The 19978-nt window shown below is 37.8% G+C and overlaps 1 protein-coding gene across 7 annotated transcripts in view; it reads left to right on the forward strand.

The window, feature by feature from the left end:
• The first annotated feature begins 2348 nt into the window (after nt 1–2348).
• LOC576159 (dual specificity protein phosphatase CDC14AB) overlaps nt 2349–19978 on the forward strand; it is a 66866-nt gene continuing 49236 nt past the window's right edge. For 6 of the 7 annotated variants that reach the window (XM_030996429.1, XM_011676000.2, XM_030996425.1 and 3 more), the window contains exons 1-5: nt 2350–2911; nt 3749–3839; nt 6126–6201; nt 11106–11198; nt 13497–13576. In XM_030996429.1, coding sequence (XP_030852289.1) covers nt 2863–2911; nt 3749–3839; nt 6126–6201; nt 11106–11198; nt 13497–13576 — 389 coding nt within the window. In that variant the 5' untranslated portion in view covers nt 2350–2862. Of the gene's footprint in view, nt 2912–3748; nt 3840–6125; nt 6202–11105; nt 11199–13496; nt 13577–19978 lie in introns of all 7 variants that reach the window. The other variant, XM_030996424.1, reaches the window with a different exon arrangement.

Raw genomic sequence — 19978 nt, forward strand, 5'->3', positions numbered from 1 at the left:
TAAATGAAAAATCATGTACAATTATATCATTCGATAAACATGTACGAAGCATACAATAACATAAGAAATATGAAATATTTTCAATAAATTAGAGAGGTAATTCGGAACGCAGGATACCACCATCGTGAGCGGTTAGGCTGGAGATGGATGGCGGCCTCGTAAAAAGAATTGGCGACATAACTCTCTTCGAAAAACTGAGTGATCAAGAGCGTGCGGTGCAAGTGCAGGTGCAGTGAGCAGTTGCATGATAAAGAATAAATAAGACACGGTTTTGTTATACTAATTTAGAGAGGGGGAGCATATGATTGTATTATTTGTCGTTTAAGTGTAGCTTTTAAGGAGTAGATGGTTGAACAAGACTTTATGTTGTCGGGTAAATCATTCCAGATGTCCGGGCCAGAATGTCTAACAGATTTACTTCATCAGAGTTACTGATGAAGCAATAATTTTATTTTTTAACACAGGAGTTGTGAAGAAACGTATGTGCAGTTATTTTATATCCAGGGGGCATGTTGATAAATATTTTCTCGAGAGTAAATTGAAGTTTAAGAGATTTTAATTCCAGAGCAAGGACAACACAATTCAAAAGGACGTTAACCGCGCAAGATACAACACTGGGTTTCCATTTTATGTTTGATTGATTAAAACTTCGATAATCCAAAACTCCCTAATGTTTCGCTTAAACTGTCACTGTTGACTGTTTTGCTTCTCTAATCGTTTTCTGCTTCTATTGAAAACAACTTTAGATTAAGGTGAACGTCCCCTATGAGCAAAACTGAAAGGCGTGGCAGTCTTCAAAAAAGCACACCAAAATAAGAAGCAGAATAAAACAAATTTTGTTTTTCGGGATTTTTTTTAAAAAGTTGTTATATTTGGTAGTATAGTGTCTACATTTCGCTCGTCTAAAAAATTTAATTAAAAAAAGAGCCACCTTATATCGAGTAGGTCATAATAGGCAGGCAGAAGTTCGTAAGAGAGATGCCCTATAAATACGGAGGATCAAATCTCTTTGCCTTGAAAGTGGTTTAACGGCATATTTTGTTTAATACATAATAGTCAGTCAAAGTGCTGCGTTGAACTCAACTATATACATTACTTAGCCTTGTATAAAGTTCGGTGCATTGAACTCACGCCATCTCTCGCTTATTATAAACATTTTATTGATTGATTGATTGATATTCGCCAAGCGTCCAACGTACACAATAATAACAGATCAAAATTAAGTCAGCTTGAACAGGATAACCCATGAAAACTCGAGCCTATTTCCAGTGGGGTCCCCATTAAGCATGATCATGTCAGCCAGTGGCAGTGGAACAATCAATGATTAAGAACTATCTATTTTTGTTTTCTTAAAAACGATAAACTTTTTGTTAATTCATCTTCTTATATCCCTGTAAACATTTTCTAGTTTTTCTAAATTACTGACGTTAGGTTTGTTTAAACTTTAAGATTTTCATGTTATCCTTCACTGTTCTGTTGTCCATCTTACCGAATTGTTAAAGATGATTATTGTTGATATTATTAATATTGCTGCTGTTGTTGTTATTATTATCATTCTTCTTTTTCTTTAATTTTCACTTAGTGTATCAGTCAACTTTTTTTGAGAATATACTCTCCAAACTTTTTCATTTTCCTCTACAGTGCGACTGTAATAGCCATTGGGTCTTATGCCAGCCACTGTTCCTGATATACACAATAATTATTTACATGGAGATTACTATGCTTGATCAACTTCAGATCCTATTTCTGTCATGCAGAAATGTTTTACAAAAGTATTACGGGAACTTTCAAGTCTATTCATGGAGGTGTGATCCATAGTGTAATAAATTATTGATTATATATCTGTCTACTAGTATTTGATTTTACTATTTACAAAACCTAATCTAAAGAAGCCCCCTGTTATAAAGTGAAATGCAGACTTCATTATGTACCGTCCAATTTTTAAATCTGAGTTTATATCTCGGCTTCACCCGAATTTCTTAATCGTGATCTATAGATCACGATTAAGAAATTCGTTTCGGGCGTTTCTGATTTTCGGCATTGCTTTTAATAGTTTACGTGGTTTATGCCGACCAAAATTATTTTGTTAATCTCTGCGTAATTTTAATAAGTATTTGCAGCCTAGTATATACCGAAGGGTTGTAAATTAATATTTTTCTCAACAATCGAATAATTATGGTGAAATTAAGCATGCAATGATGTTAAGTGTTATATTACTGCAGTATATATGTCATAATGCCATTCAATTCAGTGTGGTTTGTTATGTTGTCGAGCTCTCTAATTAGCATATCACTACACAAGTTTGGTATCCAAGTTTCCCATTGGCTAAATCGCCTACATGTGAGTGTGACGTCACATATTACCCTCAATCTTCAAACATGGCTGATCAGTGGAACAGGTAGCAGTACGTATCAAAACACATAATCGCAACTAAAATGAAGGAAACATAACTTGTGGACCACTTCGGAACTCATTGCCAAGGATCTAGGTGGCTTAACATCTTAGCTACCGAAAATTTCAGGTGTCACAAGAGCAATAAAGACCTTGCTATCTCAAATCGGGACCCTTTTGAACCTTGTTCGTCGCCAGAATTGCACGGGAAACGAGCCAAGATCTACCGCAGTCATATCCGCATCATATGAATGAATTGGTGTTGTGACTGGACGAACGGGGCCGATTGCTTGCACTGTGTTCTGTGTGTGTAAACTGAGTGTGTGAACTTTGCGTGCAACCGACTAAAAATTTGGAGCAACCAACATCAACATCAAGACTGAAATTCAAGCAGAAACACCTAACGATTTCCCATCTGGTGGCGTGTAAATAAAAGAAAAAGGAATAACACAGAAATTGGAAACTGGAATCATGATGGCAGATGATAACGAATTAATGAGTGCATCAGAAATTATTCAAGGTGAGATTTGAATGAGAAGTGTGCAACAGTTGACTTGCTCATTGCTGATCCTGCCGTTGGCCCTTTAAATTCAAGAGTGTGTTGTTTGTTTTGCAATTTGCATGCATCATGTACATGGTTTGAATCTAATTAAGAATGAATGCTGAAGAATTATAATTGAGAAATAATTGAGTAGACTGTAAAACAGATGTGAGATGTTCATAGATTTTGAATAAAACTTTTTCAAAAGAGAATTTAACATTTTATCATCCAGAGACAATTTACTGTAGGCCTAGGTCTAGTCTAACTAAAACTAAAAATAGATCTAGATCTAGAAATTTTCGCGAATTTTGCACTAAGATCGGCAAGCGCTAATTTTAGAACGCTCGAAAAAATATATGCGTGCTTTGAACGGGCTGGATTGTGTGCAACACGAATTTAAGAACCAGCGAATATTTTTCTGTGTTGCTCAGCGCGTAAAAATTAATCATGCAAAAATAACAGCATTTAGATCTACAGTAGTCTACCAACGTTTCTGAGCACCATCATTGTGAAGTAGATTCTACATAAATTTTAGTTTCCTTTTAGTTTCCGTTTATATTGATCGATTTTGGCTTTGTTTCATTCTTGCGTTTTACTCTGAGTCTGATGAGTGCATGTCGAAAAGCTTTAGTTACCGTAGACTCTAGATCTACCGTAGTACAGTAGGTTATGTTAAACTACATGTACATGAACAGGAATGTACATTTACAGTATAATACTACATGTCATGATGTACATGTACATGTACCTGTGTTACTGTTAGCTTGTATTGATAAGAATGATTTTTAACTACATGTTCTCAATTTTTCTTTTCAGATCGCCTTTACTTTGCAACACTAAGGAACAAACCAAGAAGCACAACAAACACACACTATTTCTGTATTGATGATGAATTTCAATATGAAAAGTAAGCTGAACGATTGTTTCATGTCAAATGTAGTTTCATGGGGGATTTACAATGTAAAATTGTATAAAAAATAGAGAAATGCATGCTTCAAACTATTAAAGCCTCGGTCACAAATGCCATTAAGAACGCCGTACAAACAATTTTCAGACAATGGAAATTCGGAAAGACAATGGAAAAACAGAGATTCGTACGAACACATCGTTTGTACAAACCTTTGTGACCGTAGTTTTACACAAAGTCACAAACAAGTGTCAAATGCAGTAAGTGAAGAGAAAATCAGAAGATATTTTAGGCCAATCCATGTACATGTAGGCCTATCTATCCAAAGTTATAATTAAGGTAGGCCTACATGTACATCATTAGAAAAGAGAAATATTAATGTTTGTAAAAACAAATCTCCCTCTTTCTTCATTTAGTGGAAAACAAAAATTGTTCCTAACTTCCTTCATGTACAATATGTGTGTATACAAATTATGAACACTTCCACCTGCTAAAGTTAATTCAGTGATTAAAAATCCCTGAGTGCAATCCAGTCAATGCGCTTGCAACACAGTTATGTATTGTGTACACATTGTGAAAAAGGGATGGAGATGTAGAAGAAAAAAAAAAAGTGCCAGATCTTCAGCCCTCATAAATTTGAACAGGATACCCCAACCCCAGTGTACTCTAGCCAGGAAGTGGCTCATTTACGGCCACCTCTCTAGGGTAAATGCAAGGTCTTTCTCCCTTTCTTTCAACGCAGCCCCCATTTCTTCCTCTCGTTCAGTCTCCCTCGCCTACTCCTCTATCCCTCTCTCTGTATATCTCCCCTCTTTCTTTTCTCTTCTCTCCTTTCTCTTCTCTCATGTTCTCTCTTTACTCAAATTTTCCTCTTTCTCTATTTCTGTATTTCTTCCTCTCCTAACTTGTTTTTATTTATTTGCTCCTCGTCCTCCTCTTTCTTCTTTCTCCCTTTTTTTTCTTCTTCTTTCTCCCTTTTTTCATCTTTCTCCCTTTTTTCATCTTTCTCCTTCTTTTCATCTTCTCCTTTTCCTCCTTCGTTTTTCTATTCCTTCCTTCACTCTCTCAATTAATCTCATTCTATTCTTTTACCAGACTCGTTGTCTTTTGGAATTTGCAGTCTAGTTCTCCCTTTCTAGCTTTTTTTAAAATTTCTTCTGAATTTACAGTACTTTATCACATTTACAATATTTCTTGGTCCCACATTTACATGTGTATCTGCAAGCTGTTTTACTTCACATTCTTTTGCTGTGTTCGTCATCTAGTGACAACTTTAATCACCCAGTATCGGACATGACATGTATATTATTTAAATGTCTTCTTTTTTGTTAAATTCCTTTTGCTCTCTGATTAGTTCACATTGAATAATTCAATGTTTCGTGTTCGATGTTCCTTCACTTCTCAGATACATAAACCGGTATACATGTAGTACATGTACATGTACATATACACAGAGATCTCCTTTATCAAGATAAATTTGTAAAAGTTAAAAGACATACATGTACTCAATGACACACATACATTTACATTTGCAACCCAAAACTTCTATTTGACTTGTTTGTAAAGAACCTTGTTATTAGGTCACTGAATGCACTGTTAAAACAAACATAGGTTTCTGTATTTGCTTGCTTTCCTGCTGACTATTTACTAAGCTGTTCTATGCACAGTGCACCTTGCATTGTATATGAACTAACACAGCAAAAACATCGACCTAGTTACAGTAGATTAAATCCTGACACTTAATGCACTGATGTGTAAAAGTTTGAGTCCTCCAGTCCACCACTAATTTTCTATAAATCAAGTATGGCATACATTCACTTTATACACAACAGGAAGTTGCATGCATGGTTTTATCATTTTTCTCTTTGTTATGATAATATTTGAAACAGTTGAAATTTGATGAAAATGTCAGCAACATTGGAACATTGAAGAAAAATTCACAAACAAGACAGTTTTAATGTTTCACACATTCCACAATTATGAAATCTCTTGTCAGTATTGATAATCAAGATTCTCTTTTTAATCACATTATTTTATTTCATTCCTTTCTTATACATGTATGCAAATGCTTGGATTTGCAAGTCGTTGTCATCATCTCCTTTTTCCCCTTTTGTGGCGCAATTATGATGAAAGATTACATGTAAGATATGATTGAATATTCAACATACATGTAACTGAATGATGATAAGCCAGATTTGTCTTTGATAACCAATCAACCATAATTGATTATTTAAGTGTTCAGAACATGGTGATAAACATGATATTTTGATTCCTGTTTATTTGCAGCTTCTACGCAGACTTTGGACCATTAAACCTAGCTCTCCTGTACAGATACTGCTGTAAGCTCAACAAGAAATTAAAGGTGAGATTTGCATCACAATTCTGAAGTCTGAAAGATTATCAAAATTGATCACAGAAGGCTGGTTGAATACTCCTCTTTGCTGTTATGGCATGCCTTTCACTGTATGATAAATTATCTTGCAGCTCAAGGAGATAATTGTCCACTAATGTTCAGTATATTGCTTCAATATTGGTCAACTTCTCAGTTTCAATTCGTCATGATTTGATCTGTCCATGATTATGTTACAACATGTACGTACAGTATGTGTAGTGATGGCATCTTTTGTTGGATGTTCTTATTCAGCTCTTCCTCTTCTTGCCATTTTGGGCCTGGGAAACAGTGAAGTTTTTTTTTTAAAGTTTTCATTCATTGACAAATAACGGGAATTAAAAGGAAATAGGAATTCATTCTTTTTCACCTTGACTATTTAATAGCTCGATGAAAATTTGACGGGGAAGCTGTGAATATGAAGTGTACTACACATGCTTTGGTTGTTCATCATGGTGTACATTTCTTTCTCTGACAATTTATATTAAAGATAACATGCACATCAATCATGCTGGCAGACACGAACATACAGGGGTGTACTACAAAAAAAAAAAGTGGAAAAGTCATGATGTGCAATTGCGCATGAGATGCCGAACTCTTGAACTTCAGTTCAAACCTGTCATTATTTCCATGCCCTGTGCGTTTTTTTAATGTGTGGTTGCTGCAGAGATTTTGATGTAGAATTGGTGATTTGTATGTTCTACCCTGATGATAAATGTCATGCATACAGTTCAGTGTAGATAAGTTTTATGTATTGGAATAGTTCTTGTGAAGTTGTGCACAAGTTTTGATGCCTCTGCCACCAAAGGTGGTGCTGGAGCTTCAAAGGCATTATTTGTTCCTTAAAGCCCAAGTCCACTCCAAAAATAACTTACTTTCAATAGAACCAGAAAAATCAGACAAACCAATCAAAAAAAGTTTGAGCAAAATCGGATAACTAATAAGGAAGTTATGAATTTGTAATGACATGAAAAACTTTGAAAATCACTACACAAATTGGCAACTCACTCATGAGTCTGTGACGTATGGTCTTCACTATCTACTAATTATTTTCTTTATATTGATAATATAAATTTCCTATTTTCCCCCTAAGAATCTTATTTCTTCAACCCAGCATCCAAGTTTAATGAAAAGTAATATGTTTTTGTGTGGATGCACAAATAATTTTGTCCAGTTATATCATGAAAAATCGAATTTTGATAAACTATTTATATAAAAATCAATAATTATCAAATACAATATTCAGAAAATAGCATCAATTCTTCAAAATTCATAAAAGTTTTTGAGAAATGTCATGCACGCAATATGATACAAATCATATAACCTGGGCAAAGGCATGGGGAAATCAAGTTTTGGGAGATAAAAAGGGAAATTAATGGTATTAAACTAAGTTGTGAGGACATGACGTCACAAACTGATAACCATCTTGACAATTTGTGTTGTGATTCTCATTGTTCCATGGTTTTACATACTTTTTCAAAAATTCATTACTTTCTTATTGGTTATCCGATTTTGCTCAAACTTTTTTTGATTGGTTTGTCTGATTTTTCTGCTTTTATTGAAAGTAAGTTATTTTTGGAGTGGACTTGCCCTTTAAGTACTGTACATGTATGTACAATTTGTACAATTGATTACATGTACAAATTAGGAAAATAAATACATGGCAATCATCAAAAAGGATGCCTGGTATGATCAAGCCTTTCAGATGATTTTACTCTTGTCATTCATCCAATACCATTAGTGTCTGCAAGTCCCAGTGGAATGATGATTAGCTATTCAGAATTATAGATCTGTGAAAACAGGGAAAGCTTGATGTGCATGTATCTAGGGACTGGAATGTTCCCACTGAGAATAATGATGTTAGGGGATTACCCTCTTTAGACAGTATATATTTTGTGAATGCAAGCATACTATTGCTTGCAAATGACTATGAAGTCCCAGTGAATTGATGATTAGCCATTCAGAAAGCCTATAAATCTGTGTAATTAGAGAATGCATGGTCAATCTAGGGATGCCTTACAAATTACAAGTAATTGAACCACGTCCAATATCTTGAACATTTATTCATGTACTTTGTAGCTGATAAAATATTAAGCTTACTGGCCGACCCTTACCTCCTTGATTGATTATCTTGCTCTTATTTGATAAAATGTTATTTTACATCCTTTTTGAAAGATGCAAATACATGAACATTACATGTACAGGTACATGTACATGTACACAGTCAAAGGTTACACTTGGCAAAGCATTGTCCCAGTCCAGAGTCTACAATGTACTTAAATGTACATGCTGAAATACATGTACAGTGTGTACACTTGTACAGTGATTAAGGCTGCAACGGGTAGTCGAATGCTCGAGTACCCGCACGGTTGACAACTACTCGGGTACGATTTCTCGTATCCGAATATTCGGCCGCAAAAAAAAAAAGTTAAAAAAAAAAAAAATGACCAGGCCAACGCTTACCTGTGCCAGGGAGAGCGGCGTCCGCTGGCATGGTACCATCGGTAAAATTGTTTCCCAATTCAAGCACTGTCAAACTCACCTTTCAGAAACTGGGACCAAATGTCCAGATTTCTGTTTGGACTTGGAGGAAAATGGATTATTCTGCCATCTTTGGTTTTCAAAACAGCATTGTTTACTGTTATTATTCTTATTAAATCGGCGCCTTCAACTGCAGCTCAAAATAAAATTGCATGCGTTTTCGGCGAGGGACCTGGGAAACTGCCGAGTGGTATGGTAGTGGCAAAAAATCAAAGAATTAAAAAAAAAATCAAAAAAATTCAAAAAAATTCAAAAAAATTATAAAAAAACATGGCGTCCGAATATTGGAGTATTCGCTTTTGAGCCTGGGAGTGTACTCGGGTACCTCATTACACTGTTGTGCATAGCCTTAAAGGTACTATGTCCCTTTTGCAGGCCAAAAAAATGAAAAAGTTAAATTCCAACTGCATTTGAAAGATAATTGATTTAGAACTTCCCTAAAAAAGGTGGGACTTGAAAATGTCTTCAAATGGGAAAATAACTACTATTAGTTGTCAAATCGAATTTAGGGCTATAGAGCCCAAAAAGTAATAGTCTTGATTTTCAGACAATTGTACCGAATGGTCATACGTTTTATGCTGCGCAAAGATTCAATCAGTTTAATTTTGGCCATCACAAGAAATGGGTTATTGATGTAGACAAATGCTCATGTACCCTTTACAACTCTTTTCATGTATGTTATTACCAAAGAAGAAAAAAAGCCAGTCAGTCACTCAATAGTGTCTGACAGTGAAGTCTAGCAAGTAAACGGGTTTCCTTGCATAATTTGAATTTGAGGACACTGCTAACGTTTAAATTTCACAGATAGGACATACAGTATATGACATATTCATAATTCCTGCAAAGTTTTACAGGTTTTTGAGGTTGGCTGCAAAAGGGACATAGTACCTTTAACAGTGATAATGAAGTTCATACCTGTACATTGTATAATACTGGTATGTGGAAGAAGATATTTTTAGTTGCAAATACTTGCAATGTATCCCGAAACTGAAAGGAAAGGTTTATTTCTGCATGTGTAGTATACTGTACATGAACATGAACATGTACAGTTCTACATGTATAAAGAGATTTGAATTGATTCCCCCAAACCTGAATTAACCAATGTTTTTTTAAAAGGTAAAACAAAGAAGTGTACTAAAGAAGTGTAAATGTACTTTTGCGCATGTAATTTGTTTTCATGAAATTGTATAAGACTTTTGAAAGAAGTACTAGTACTACAAAACAATTTCTACATTCACAATTTCACCTGAATTTTCAATTAAATTTCTTAGTATACCCTACATGTACCTGTACATACAGTACTGTAGATAATATCCATTAAAAGATAAAGTTGTAAAATTGAGACACTATTTATAGTTTAGTTATTTGAGTATGCTTGCAGTCGATGAATTTTGTTAAATGATCAGCTCCTGCATGTGGGCTGTTTCTGCTTCAGTTCTCCATCATGAGTTAGTTTGATTTAATATAGAGGAAATTGAAAAGGTCTGCCTGGACATGGTCATCGGTTGTTCATAGCATAACATGCTGTAGCTGCAGGGCTGTAGTAACCGTCGTTGTTACCATGCAACTTTCTTTTACCCCACGAACCAACAGGTCAGATCTAGGGAATTGATGCTCTGATGGCGAGCTTTGATATTGCTTGGTTATAATTAAATTGGTACAGTTACCATATAGGCTTACAGTACAGGCAATGCATGCCAGTTTGCGATATATGCTCAGTTTCACTTGTTTTTTTTTTCATTTAATGGCAAGCTACAGTGAGATTGTTTTTGAAAAAGCAGAGTTCCACCCTTCCACACACACACACACATGTACATGACCATGTCAACTATCCATTCTTATTTTTCTTAAATTTAAAGTCTATTCAGTCTAGTTTTCATATTCTCATTTTTTAAGATTTTAGGAGCTATTGAACTCTTGGACGGAATTACATGTACATGTACCTTATTGAAGTCAGTTGGCTTTTTGTTTTGTTAATTACTTCTTGATTCTTGTACAAAGTTATGTTTTAAAGTACACTGTACACCATCTGAATATGAAGTCTTTGTACTAACATATACAGTATTTGATTTTGTCTTGGCGTACATTTATATTGATTTTATTCTATTTGTTCATTTAAAATTTTTAATTGATTTTATTTTAATTGTTCATTAACTGTACTGCATGCCCAAATACATATACATGTACTACACGTAAATATTGACATTTACATGAATGTTGCCTTGTAATCAATTTTTGCTAATAGAAATTTCATGCAAATCAATGCAACTCTTGATTATTTCCGAAAGCGCATTAATCAATATTTTTATGTGTTTTTTTTTTTCTTCTAATTTCAGTCAACATCACTCAGCCGCAAGAAGATTGTTCACTACACTTCATTCGACAGTAAAAAGAGAACCAATGCAGCCTGTTTAATAGGATGCTATGCTGTAAGTAAATCCTTTTAAATGTTTTCCAGAGGGCAAGAAGGACATTGATGGCATGTTGTATTAAAGAGTTATTTCTGGCTGCCGTAATGTTCTTTTAAAAAGAAGCAGTCAAACGTTATGTTTCCTTCTTAATTCCCCTCCCTTTCTTCCCCTCTCTCCCTCGATCACCCTCTCTCCCGCTCACCCTCTTTCTCTCTCTCCCTCTCTCCCTCTCTCCCTCTCCCTCCCTCCCTCTCCCTCCCCTCCCTCTTCCTCCCCTCCCTCTCCCTCCCCTCCCTCTCCCTCCCCTCCCTCTCCCTCCCCTCCCTCTCCCTCTCCCTCTCCCTCTCCCTCTCCCTCTCCCTCTCCCTCTCCCTCTCCCTCTCTCTCCCTCTCCCTCTCCCTCCCTCTCCCTCTCCCTCCCTCTCCCTCTCCCTCTCCCTCCCTATCCCTCCCCTCCCTCTCCCTCCCCTCCCTCTCCCTCTCCCTCCCCCTCTCCCTCTCCCTCTCCCTCTCCCTCTCCCTCTCCCTCTCCCTCTCCCTCCCTCTCCCTCCCTCTCCCTCTCCCTCTCTCTCCCTCTCCCTCTCCCTCCCCTCCCTCTCCCTCTCCCTCTCCCTCTCCCTCTCCCTCTCTCTCCCTCTCCCTCTCCCTCCCTCTCCCTCTCCCTCCCTCTCCCTCCCTCTTCCTCCCCTCCCTCTCCCTCCCCTCCCTCTCCCTCCCCTCCCTCTCCCTCCCCTCCCTCTCCCTCTCCCTCTCCCTCTCCCTCTCCCTCTCCCTCTCCCTCTCTCTCCCTCTCCCTCTCCCTCCCTCTCCCTCTCCCTCCCTCTCCCTCTCCCTCTCCCTCCCTCTCCCTCCCCTCCCTCTCCCTCCCCCTCTCCCCTCCCTCTCCCTCCCCTCCCTCTCCCTCTCCCTCCCCCTCTCCCTCTCCCTCTCCCTCTCCCTCTCCCTCTCCCTCTCCCTCTCCCTCCCTCTCCCTCCCTCTCCCTCTCCCTCTCTCTCCCTCTCCCTCTCCCTCCCCTCCCTCTCCCTCTCCCTCTCCCTCTCCCTCTCCCTCTCTCTCCCTCTCCCTCTCCCTCCCTCTCCCTCTCCCTCCCTCTCCCTCCCTCTTCCTCCCCTCCCTCTCCCTCCCCTCCCTCTCCCTCCCCTCCCTCTCCCTCCCCTCCCTCTCCCTCTCCCTCTCCCTCTCCCTCTCCCTCTCCCTCTCCCTCTCTCTCCCTCTCCCTCTCCCTCCCTCTCCCTCTCCCTCCCTCTCCCTCTCCCTCTCCCTCCCTCTCCCTCCCCTCCCTCTCCCTCCCCCTCTCCCTCTCCCTCTCCCTCCCCCTCTCCCTCTCCCTCTCCCTCTCCCTCTCCCTCTCCCTCTCCCTCCCTCTCCCTCCCTCTCCCTCTCCCTCTCTCTCCCTCTCCCTCTCCCTCCCCTCCCTCTCCCTCTCCCTCTCCCTCTCCCTCTCCCTCTCCCTCTCTCTCCCTCTCCCTCTCCCTCCCTCTCCCTCTCCCTCCCTCTCCCTCCCCTCCCTCTCCCCACCTTCACTTTTCCCCTCTCTCTTACTTTATTTTTGTATGAAATATTTACGTAAAGGATATGTCACTACATGTACATGTACATGTACATGTGTGAGTGAAAAGTCAATACAAATTTCAGAATCCCAAATAGATTCATTTAATTTTCAAGATTTAGCACATCACTTAATGCATTAAGCAGTTCATATATTCATCAAGGCATTGACAAATGTTCAATGCCACAATTTATGATAATGTAATATCCCCTGGTGATGGTGTTGCCCTTGCTTACACTCTTCAGTAGTATACAATTAGCTTATTCACACCTTGTCTGTGAATACATGGTGAGGCCTTAGAAATGCATTATGAGATCTGTCAAATGACATTAAAAATACTGTCACACAACACACATGGACGACTTTAATCTAATAAAGAACAGCTCTTTGTGTTTATGCTCCCACTCTTGAAGGTCATGTAGCACCTGTGTAGAATGAAGATATACTTTAATAGCACTTTACAAGGAAACATGAAAATTGAACACTGATTAAAAAACTGTAATTGTTGTGCAAATATTATGCATGAGCTGTAATATGGGCTTGTACCTTACAAGCTCAAATTGCTACGGTGCTTAAGTTAAACTATTCTCAGCTCCCAGATTGTAAATAAGCGACTGCCAAATACCAAGCCCCCAAATGGCCCCAATACCCTTGCACACACACACACACACACACACCTGCTAATTAGATTGATGAATGTGTGTGATGCCAGACACTTGTATTGAATTATCCACAAATAAAAGTGATTAACGTTGCTCATTACAGGTAATCTACTTGAGGAGGATTCCTGAGGAGGCGTACAGGCCGCTGGTGGCAGGCACCAATCCTCCATATTTACCATTCAGGTGGGTGTATGTGATTATTCATTGGGAGGGGGAGGGATGAACATTTTATTGGTTTGGAGTGGGGGGGGGGGGTCCGAGTAGAGAAAGACAATGAGACAGAGAGAGAGAGAGAAGGGGAGGGGGGGGGGGGGTAAGAAAAAGATGAGGGTTGGGAGGGGAACCATTAGCAATATGTACAATTCAGATGGATGTTCGAGGTCATGCATACATGTAAGGGGAGGGGAGAATGTCCCCCCTCCCCCTCCATACACTTCTAGCAATTTTATATGCTGATGATTGTGATGGTCGTAGCATTTTTATGTGGAAGGAAGTGTTGAATTGGTAGGCGTCCTGCGAGATAGGTTGACAACATCAAAGTGGAATGAGAGGAGCGGACGGCCTGGATGGGCTACAATAAAACATAGTAGTAATAGTATTCTTGCTTGTATCATGATGACTGGTAGTTTTTGTTTACACACATACAATATGTCAGATTAGTGGGTCAGCAGATAGAGGAGAGATTAAGAAGTAGAACTCTTTATACTGAAGGTAGCATTTAGGCAATTTTGCAAGGATGCACGAGCAAGATACATGTAGAGAGCAGGGAAGGGGCGATGGGGGGGGGGGGAGATTCACTGTACAGCTTGTTGACATTCAGGTGGTTGATTGATATAGATGATCCTCTAGCATGTAGTAGGCAATCTAATGTTTGTAACAGTTGGGATTCCTAGTAAACATGAGCCAGCCATGGTCAATGGACTTTCCTACGGGTCCGACTGAGTACTATCAATGTTTGGAAGGTTAGAGAGGATAGGGAGGCAGGTGGCATTAGGAAAATTACTGTACTTTTTCAGTGAAAAGGAAGATTAGAGAATGATAAATCTTGAGAGACAGACATAAAAACCAGAGAAAGTGAGAGAGGAAAGGTAAACTAGAAAGATGTTTTTCAACTTGTGTTCAGTAGATGAGGGTATCATTCTGTATTCTGTAAACTGCATACAGTATGATGATCTGTTCCCATTCATGTACAGTAAGTACATGTACATGTAGTTCACGATTAAATATTTTCTCTAAAAACTATATTCTCTGGCCTGTATTTTCATAAAATAAGAACGTCTGAAATTCTGTTATTCACCTTTACATGTGCAATACATGTAAATGCTCGTTCGTTCAGATATGACGTTGCAAAATCTCTGCTTTTTAAAAAAAATGAAGTGTAATATGCTTAACATTTCTTTATCTTATGACACAGTGCTCTGTGCACAGTGTACGCACACATCATTTGTTGCTGTTCATTTACACGTTAAAAGAACATGGATGCTTTTTTGCAACGATTTACCGCTCCATGTCTGAACAAGCCTCCAGTCTTCCAATTATAATAATATCAGACAAAGTTTTGTGAACACACAACAAAATAACATGCTTGGTTAACATGTGTCGTTTGTGCAAAATGAATTACAGATACGATATAGTTCTTTCTTCATGAACTTGGATGATGTATTAATTAAAAAGTACTTTCAACTAAGATTACTCCATTCAGACGGTGGATATCTCCTTGGTTATTTTTAGGGATGCGAAGATTGCCTTCTCTCCATATTGATTAGTGTGGCGGATTAATCAATTTATTATGCATCTAATCTTGCTATTGAGATGGCTTCAATCATTTCCAGACGGTCCGTCTGCTTTCCTCCGCAAATAAATTGGAATTCTCCCCTTCCAGAATGAAGTTTCTAGAAGTGGTATTATGAATAGTACTAGTAGTAGGCTTAAATGATGGGTGAAGAATGTTGTGTGCTTGGAGCAAGATGGATCTAAAGTTCATGAAAAAAGTTTTCAAAAGAGTCTAAATTGACATTTTATTCACAAAGGGTATTTTTTTAGTAAAACCATTTTGTTTTATAAATGATTTACTGCAATTTAGCAAATGACCCATTGGCAATTATTGTAATTTCAGTGATAATTCTCTTTCAATTTCAGTGTGTGTTTATCTTCTTCTTCTCCTCCTCCTCCTCTTCCTCCTTCTTCTTCTTCTCCTTCATCTACCTCCTCCTCCTCCTCCTCCTCCTCCTCCTCCTCCTCCTCCTCCTCCTCCTCACACAATAGCCATTTTAAATATAACGGGAGTATTATTATCCATTTAGCTTTGGTTACTGTGTTAATATAAGATGAGCTGGATTGTGAAGCTAATTGGCCATGATTCTTTTCACTTTTTGTAGTCCCATACTGTTTTATAGTTGTGTGTGCCTAGAGGAAAACAAGACTCCCCAAGTGGTAATAGTTATAGTTTCTATAGTCCTTCATAAAAGCAAAAACAAGAAAGAGACTAAAAGTGAAAGTCAGTTGTGATTAGGTCATGTGAGTGAGCTACATATACATGTACTTGAAATATGAAAACACTTGTGCATGTCATTGAATGATTGAAAGTTGCAATGTCATGCATTTATGTCAATATTATTGTCATATTTATTTTTAGCCAATTCTGCAACTAAACACTTAAACTTGCAAAGACTATCAACAAATAAACCTAAGGCAATCCATTACCTATTGAAGTGTGCAACAATGCCAGTGCCAAATTACAACATCTGAATTTGATTTTTGTGGGATATACAATGCTCAGGTCCTTGAAATTTCCCCTGAGTTGATTTTTCAAAACTGACATTTTTACAGAAATCAACTAGTCATAGCTGAGTATAGTTGTATACTATCACAAGTTACTCTGATATTTTATGTTGTAGTCTGCAAGTACATGTATGTACAATGTAGTTTATCCACTTGGATGAAGGGAACAATTTCAGCTCTGTTTTGCGAAGGACATTGTTAATTAATAATTACCCATCAAATCCAAAATAGCTGGCATACATGTATATTTTAAGCTATTTGTGTTTGATGCACTAATCAGGATTTGTTATACTTTTCTTCCCTCTGCTCACCACAGCTGATAGTCTAGTCTGGGATTTGAAAAAGGGTTATTCACTCAGCAATTTGTGAGATTTAAAAAATGAAGTTTGAACAGCGATCAGAATTATTGTTAGTGGTATGTGAGATGTACATGTACATGTAAATTGCAAAACGGCACTAAAATTGCACATTTTAGTTTGTTGTACATGTACATGTAGCCTTGATTATTTGCCTTGCATTCTGTTTTACCCCATGTAGCTCAGTGTACATCCCATCAATGAGTGGGCTTATATAAAAACACAATAGGATTGATTACATTTCAAATCTTTACCTATTGTGTGAATGATCCTGTGTAGGCCCTTTTGTGTGATTTAGACCAGTGATTCCTAATATGGATCCTCCATTCCTACGCCTCATTTGTTTGGGTTCAAACTGTTATGCATCCGATAATAGAGTGTATAATGTACACTGTACCTTTTTATTGTACACTGTATCTTTTAAGGGGAAATTGCATACACCTGTAGAAGTTGTTGGTTGTAATTCTAAATAAATAAATGATAATTGCAACAAGATCACAACAGAAAAATATATGAGGTATTAAAAAAGAAAAGAAAATTGACCAATTACACCTTGAGCAACCAAGTTGAATAACTACTGTACATGTACATGTTGTTGTTGTTGTTGTTGTTGTTGTTGTGTTTTTTTTTGGGGGGGGGGGGGGCATTCACCTGTTATGTTCTTTAAATTTTCTTCTTTTTCTTTCTTTTCATGGCCTGCTGGTCTGAACAACAAAGTTTTTGTAAGATATTTAAGCAACTGATAATGATATTTAGACTATTTCTGCCCCAAATCAGTTTCCCATCATGAAATCAATGATCACCAACTTGAGATCCAGAGAAAAATTGAATCTATTCTAACACGAGTTCCATTTTATGACCTACTCCTCAGCTCACAGTGATAAAATGATGAGTTGGTCTTGTACATGTGCGGGGGCATTCTGGTCGTAAATCATGTGAAGCGGTAAAGGTCATAATGTCTTGTCGTTCATGCACTGCTGATCTTACACGTTTGATAAACAGATGCATCAGTTATATTTTAGATCACATGCTAGAAAATTTATTTTCCCATCTTTCTCATGATACCAAATATTCTGCCTTCTTTTTCTTCTTTTTCTTTTTCTTTGGTTGTTTTTAAGTGTGGATGTTGAATGGATGTTTGTGAATAGTCCATTTTGTTAAAATATCAGTACACTGTTTTACAATCCTGCAGTATTGAATGCAATACAATATGCTGTGATCATTAAAGAGAAGGTTGAGTTTTGGGAAGAGGTAAGAAATAACTTGTGAGCGTTATCATTGTTATTATGCAAGGGTGGAAGAACATCAGATTAAACATGTTCCCTGAAAAGCATGGCTCTTCAAATGCCTTCATATTCTCAATATGACATGAAACATCGTAAAAATCGGGGGGGGGGGGTAGGTTTTTTTTGCCAGGTGCTTGTGTAGTCCCATATACATCATTCTGTGTACAGTGCTTGTAACTTTGCCAAGATTTGGCCAAATTTTCCAAGGTTTGGCCAAATTTCTTATCATTTTGATGATTCCAGAACCTTGCAATACACACAAATACTTATATACTAGATGATCAACCTTTTCTGATAGATTCCACACCGTTTGTTTCACATTGCAATTACATGACCAGAACTCAACTTTATCTTTAAGCCGATACTGTTCAGGTTGTCATTTTGGGGTAATTTTATAATGATAATGAGTTATTTCAAAAGCTATAATACCTTAATTAGTTTAATCTTTATTCGAACCAAAAATGAACCTACTCAACACGTACCCCTTCCTACATTAGTTCTTATCTTTGGTGAATTATGATTTGAATGATCCTATTAAAAGATACATGTACATGTAGTTGTTCTCTGCATTAAAATAAGTCATTATTGAAACAAGTTTTACAGTGGTATGGGAGGGGGGGGGGGCAAAAAGGAAGACCTTACCCTATCAAGAGCTTCTTCTTGCACATATACAATCTCAGTTGGGAATCTGAATTACACACAAAGTCCCTATGGGCCTGTAGCACATTTTGTAATGGTCATACTATTGAGCTTGATACTTTGCCACTATGTTCAGCATCCTAATGAGCAAAGTGAGCTTGATTTCATGTGAAGTGTGAACACCGATTCAATTTGTGTGGGAATCAGGTAGGCGTGATATTGGATTGACATGATGGATGGTGATATGGCGTCTGTCTGCTCAGGTCCAGAAGGGACGTTAACCCATGTGATTTAATACAGTGTGAACGCCCTTCTAGCTACATGTATCAGCAGATGGTCTGATGTGATTGTACAGGTTTCAACCTGTGCCGGCTGGCTGTGAGCACGCTGCTGCTGTGATGTGAGCTATTTCAATCCAACCAACTGTCCCTTCGATCAGGAAGGCAGATTGGAACGGCGTGAATTGACTGATCATGTAGAGTTTGTACAGTTGCGTTCCCATTCAGACATGGATATTGCTTTAATCTGTGTTTTTTCCATTGCTCTACATCCATGCATGCACAGTGCAGGATGGTAGGCATATTCTCTAATGATTGGAGATGGTGCACACCCGTGTGCAGGCTTGAAATCCGGTGTAATGTTGGTGATAGAATTGTAAAATAGTATTGAAGTATTCTTGTAAAGAAATATGGTATATAAATGTAAGATACTTACATGTATGTTCCGTCACATTACAATGTGATGTTGATAAGCAAATTACATGTAATTGGACTATTGCACTGTTGCGAAAGGTCACGTCAAGTTTGGATGATTCCAGTCACATTTTATTAAACAAATTTTGTTACGTGTGTATAAAACTAATGATATACATGTGTACTCATGTATGACGCATGTACATGTACATGTTTGCATTACTATATCATCCTATCGTTAGATTTTTTTAACAATGCAGCATTTTTTTCTACTAAAACATTTTTCAAGCGAATAATTTCATACTGTCAGTCAGAACAAGGTCTTGATCTGTATCTCACCCCAATCCCTCCCTGCCGATCATTGCAAATGACAGATCTATAAAAAGAATAATAAAAATCCTAGCCAATGATTTTCAGCCATGCTTTATGAGCAAGCTGATATACCATTTTGTGACAGGTGAAGCTCATATTGACAAGATATACTCTGAGCTGCATTTAAGCGTCAGAAAAAACTACCACTGGAAAACTTTACCTGGAATTGAGTGCCAAGTGGCAATGTTGGGAGGGAGGGTAAATTTTGATTAAATCATGATGATGGTGGTGGTTGTAGACGGTGTAAATATCAGTGTCTCTTCATCTTTGTAGGTACCCCTAAAGCTGAGTATAAACAAACATTTTCATTTAAAATGGGAAAGGGTAGGAAAGATTACGTACATGTAGGCCCTTTACGTTCTTCCATCAAAATGAGAAAAAGTAAATGTTATTAGATGTTGGACAAAAAGTCAAATATGAATATATGGAAGCCTACATGGATAATAATAATAATAATAA

This window comes from Strongylocentrotus purpuratus, unplaced genomic scaffold (genome assembly GCF_000002235.5).
Source record: "Strongylocentrotus purpuratus isolate Spur 01 unplaced genomic scaffold, Spur_5.0 spur5_scaffold_3, whole genome shotgun sequence".
Classification (NCBI taxonomy): domain Eukaryota; kingdom Metazoa; phylum Echinodermata; class Echinoidea; order Camarodonta; family Strongylocentrotidae; genus Strongylocentrotus; species Strongylocentrotus purpuratus.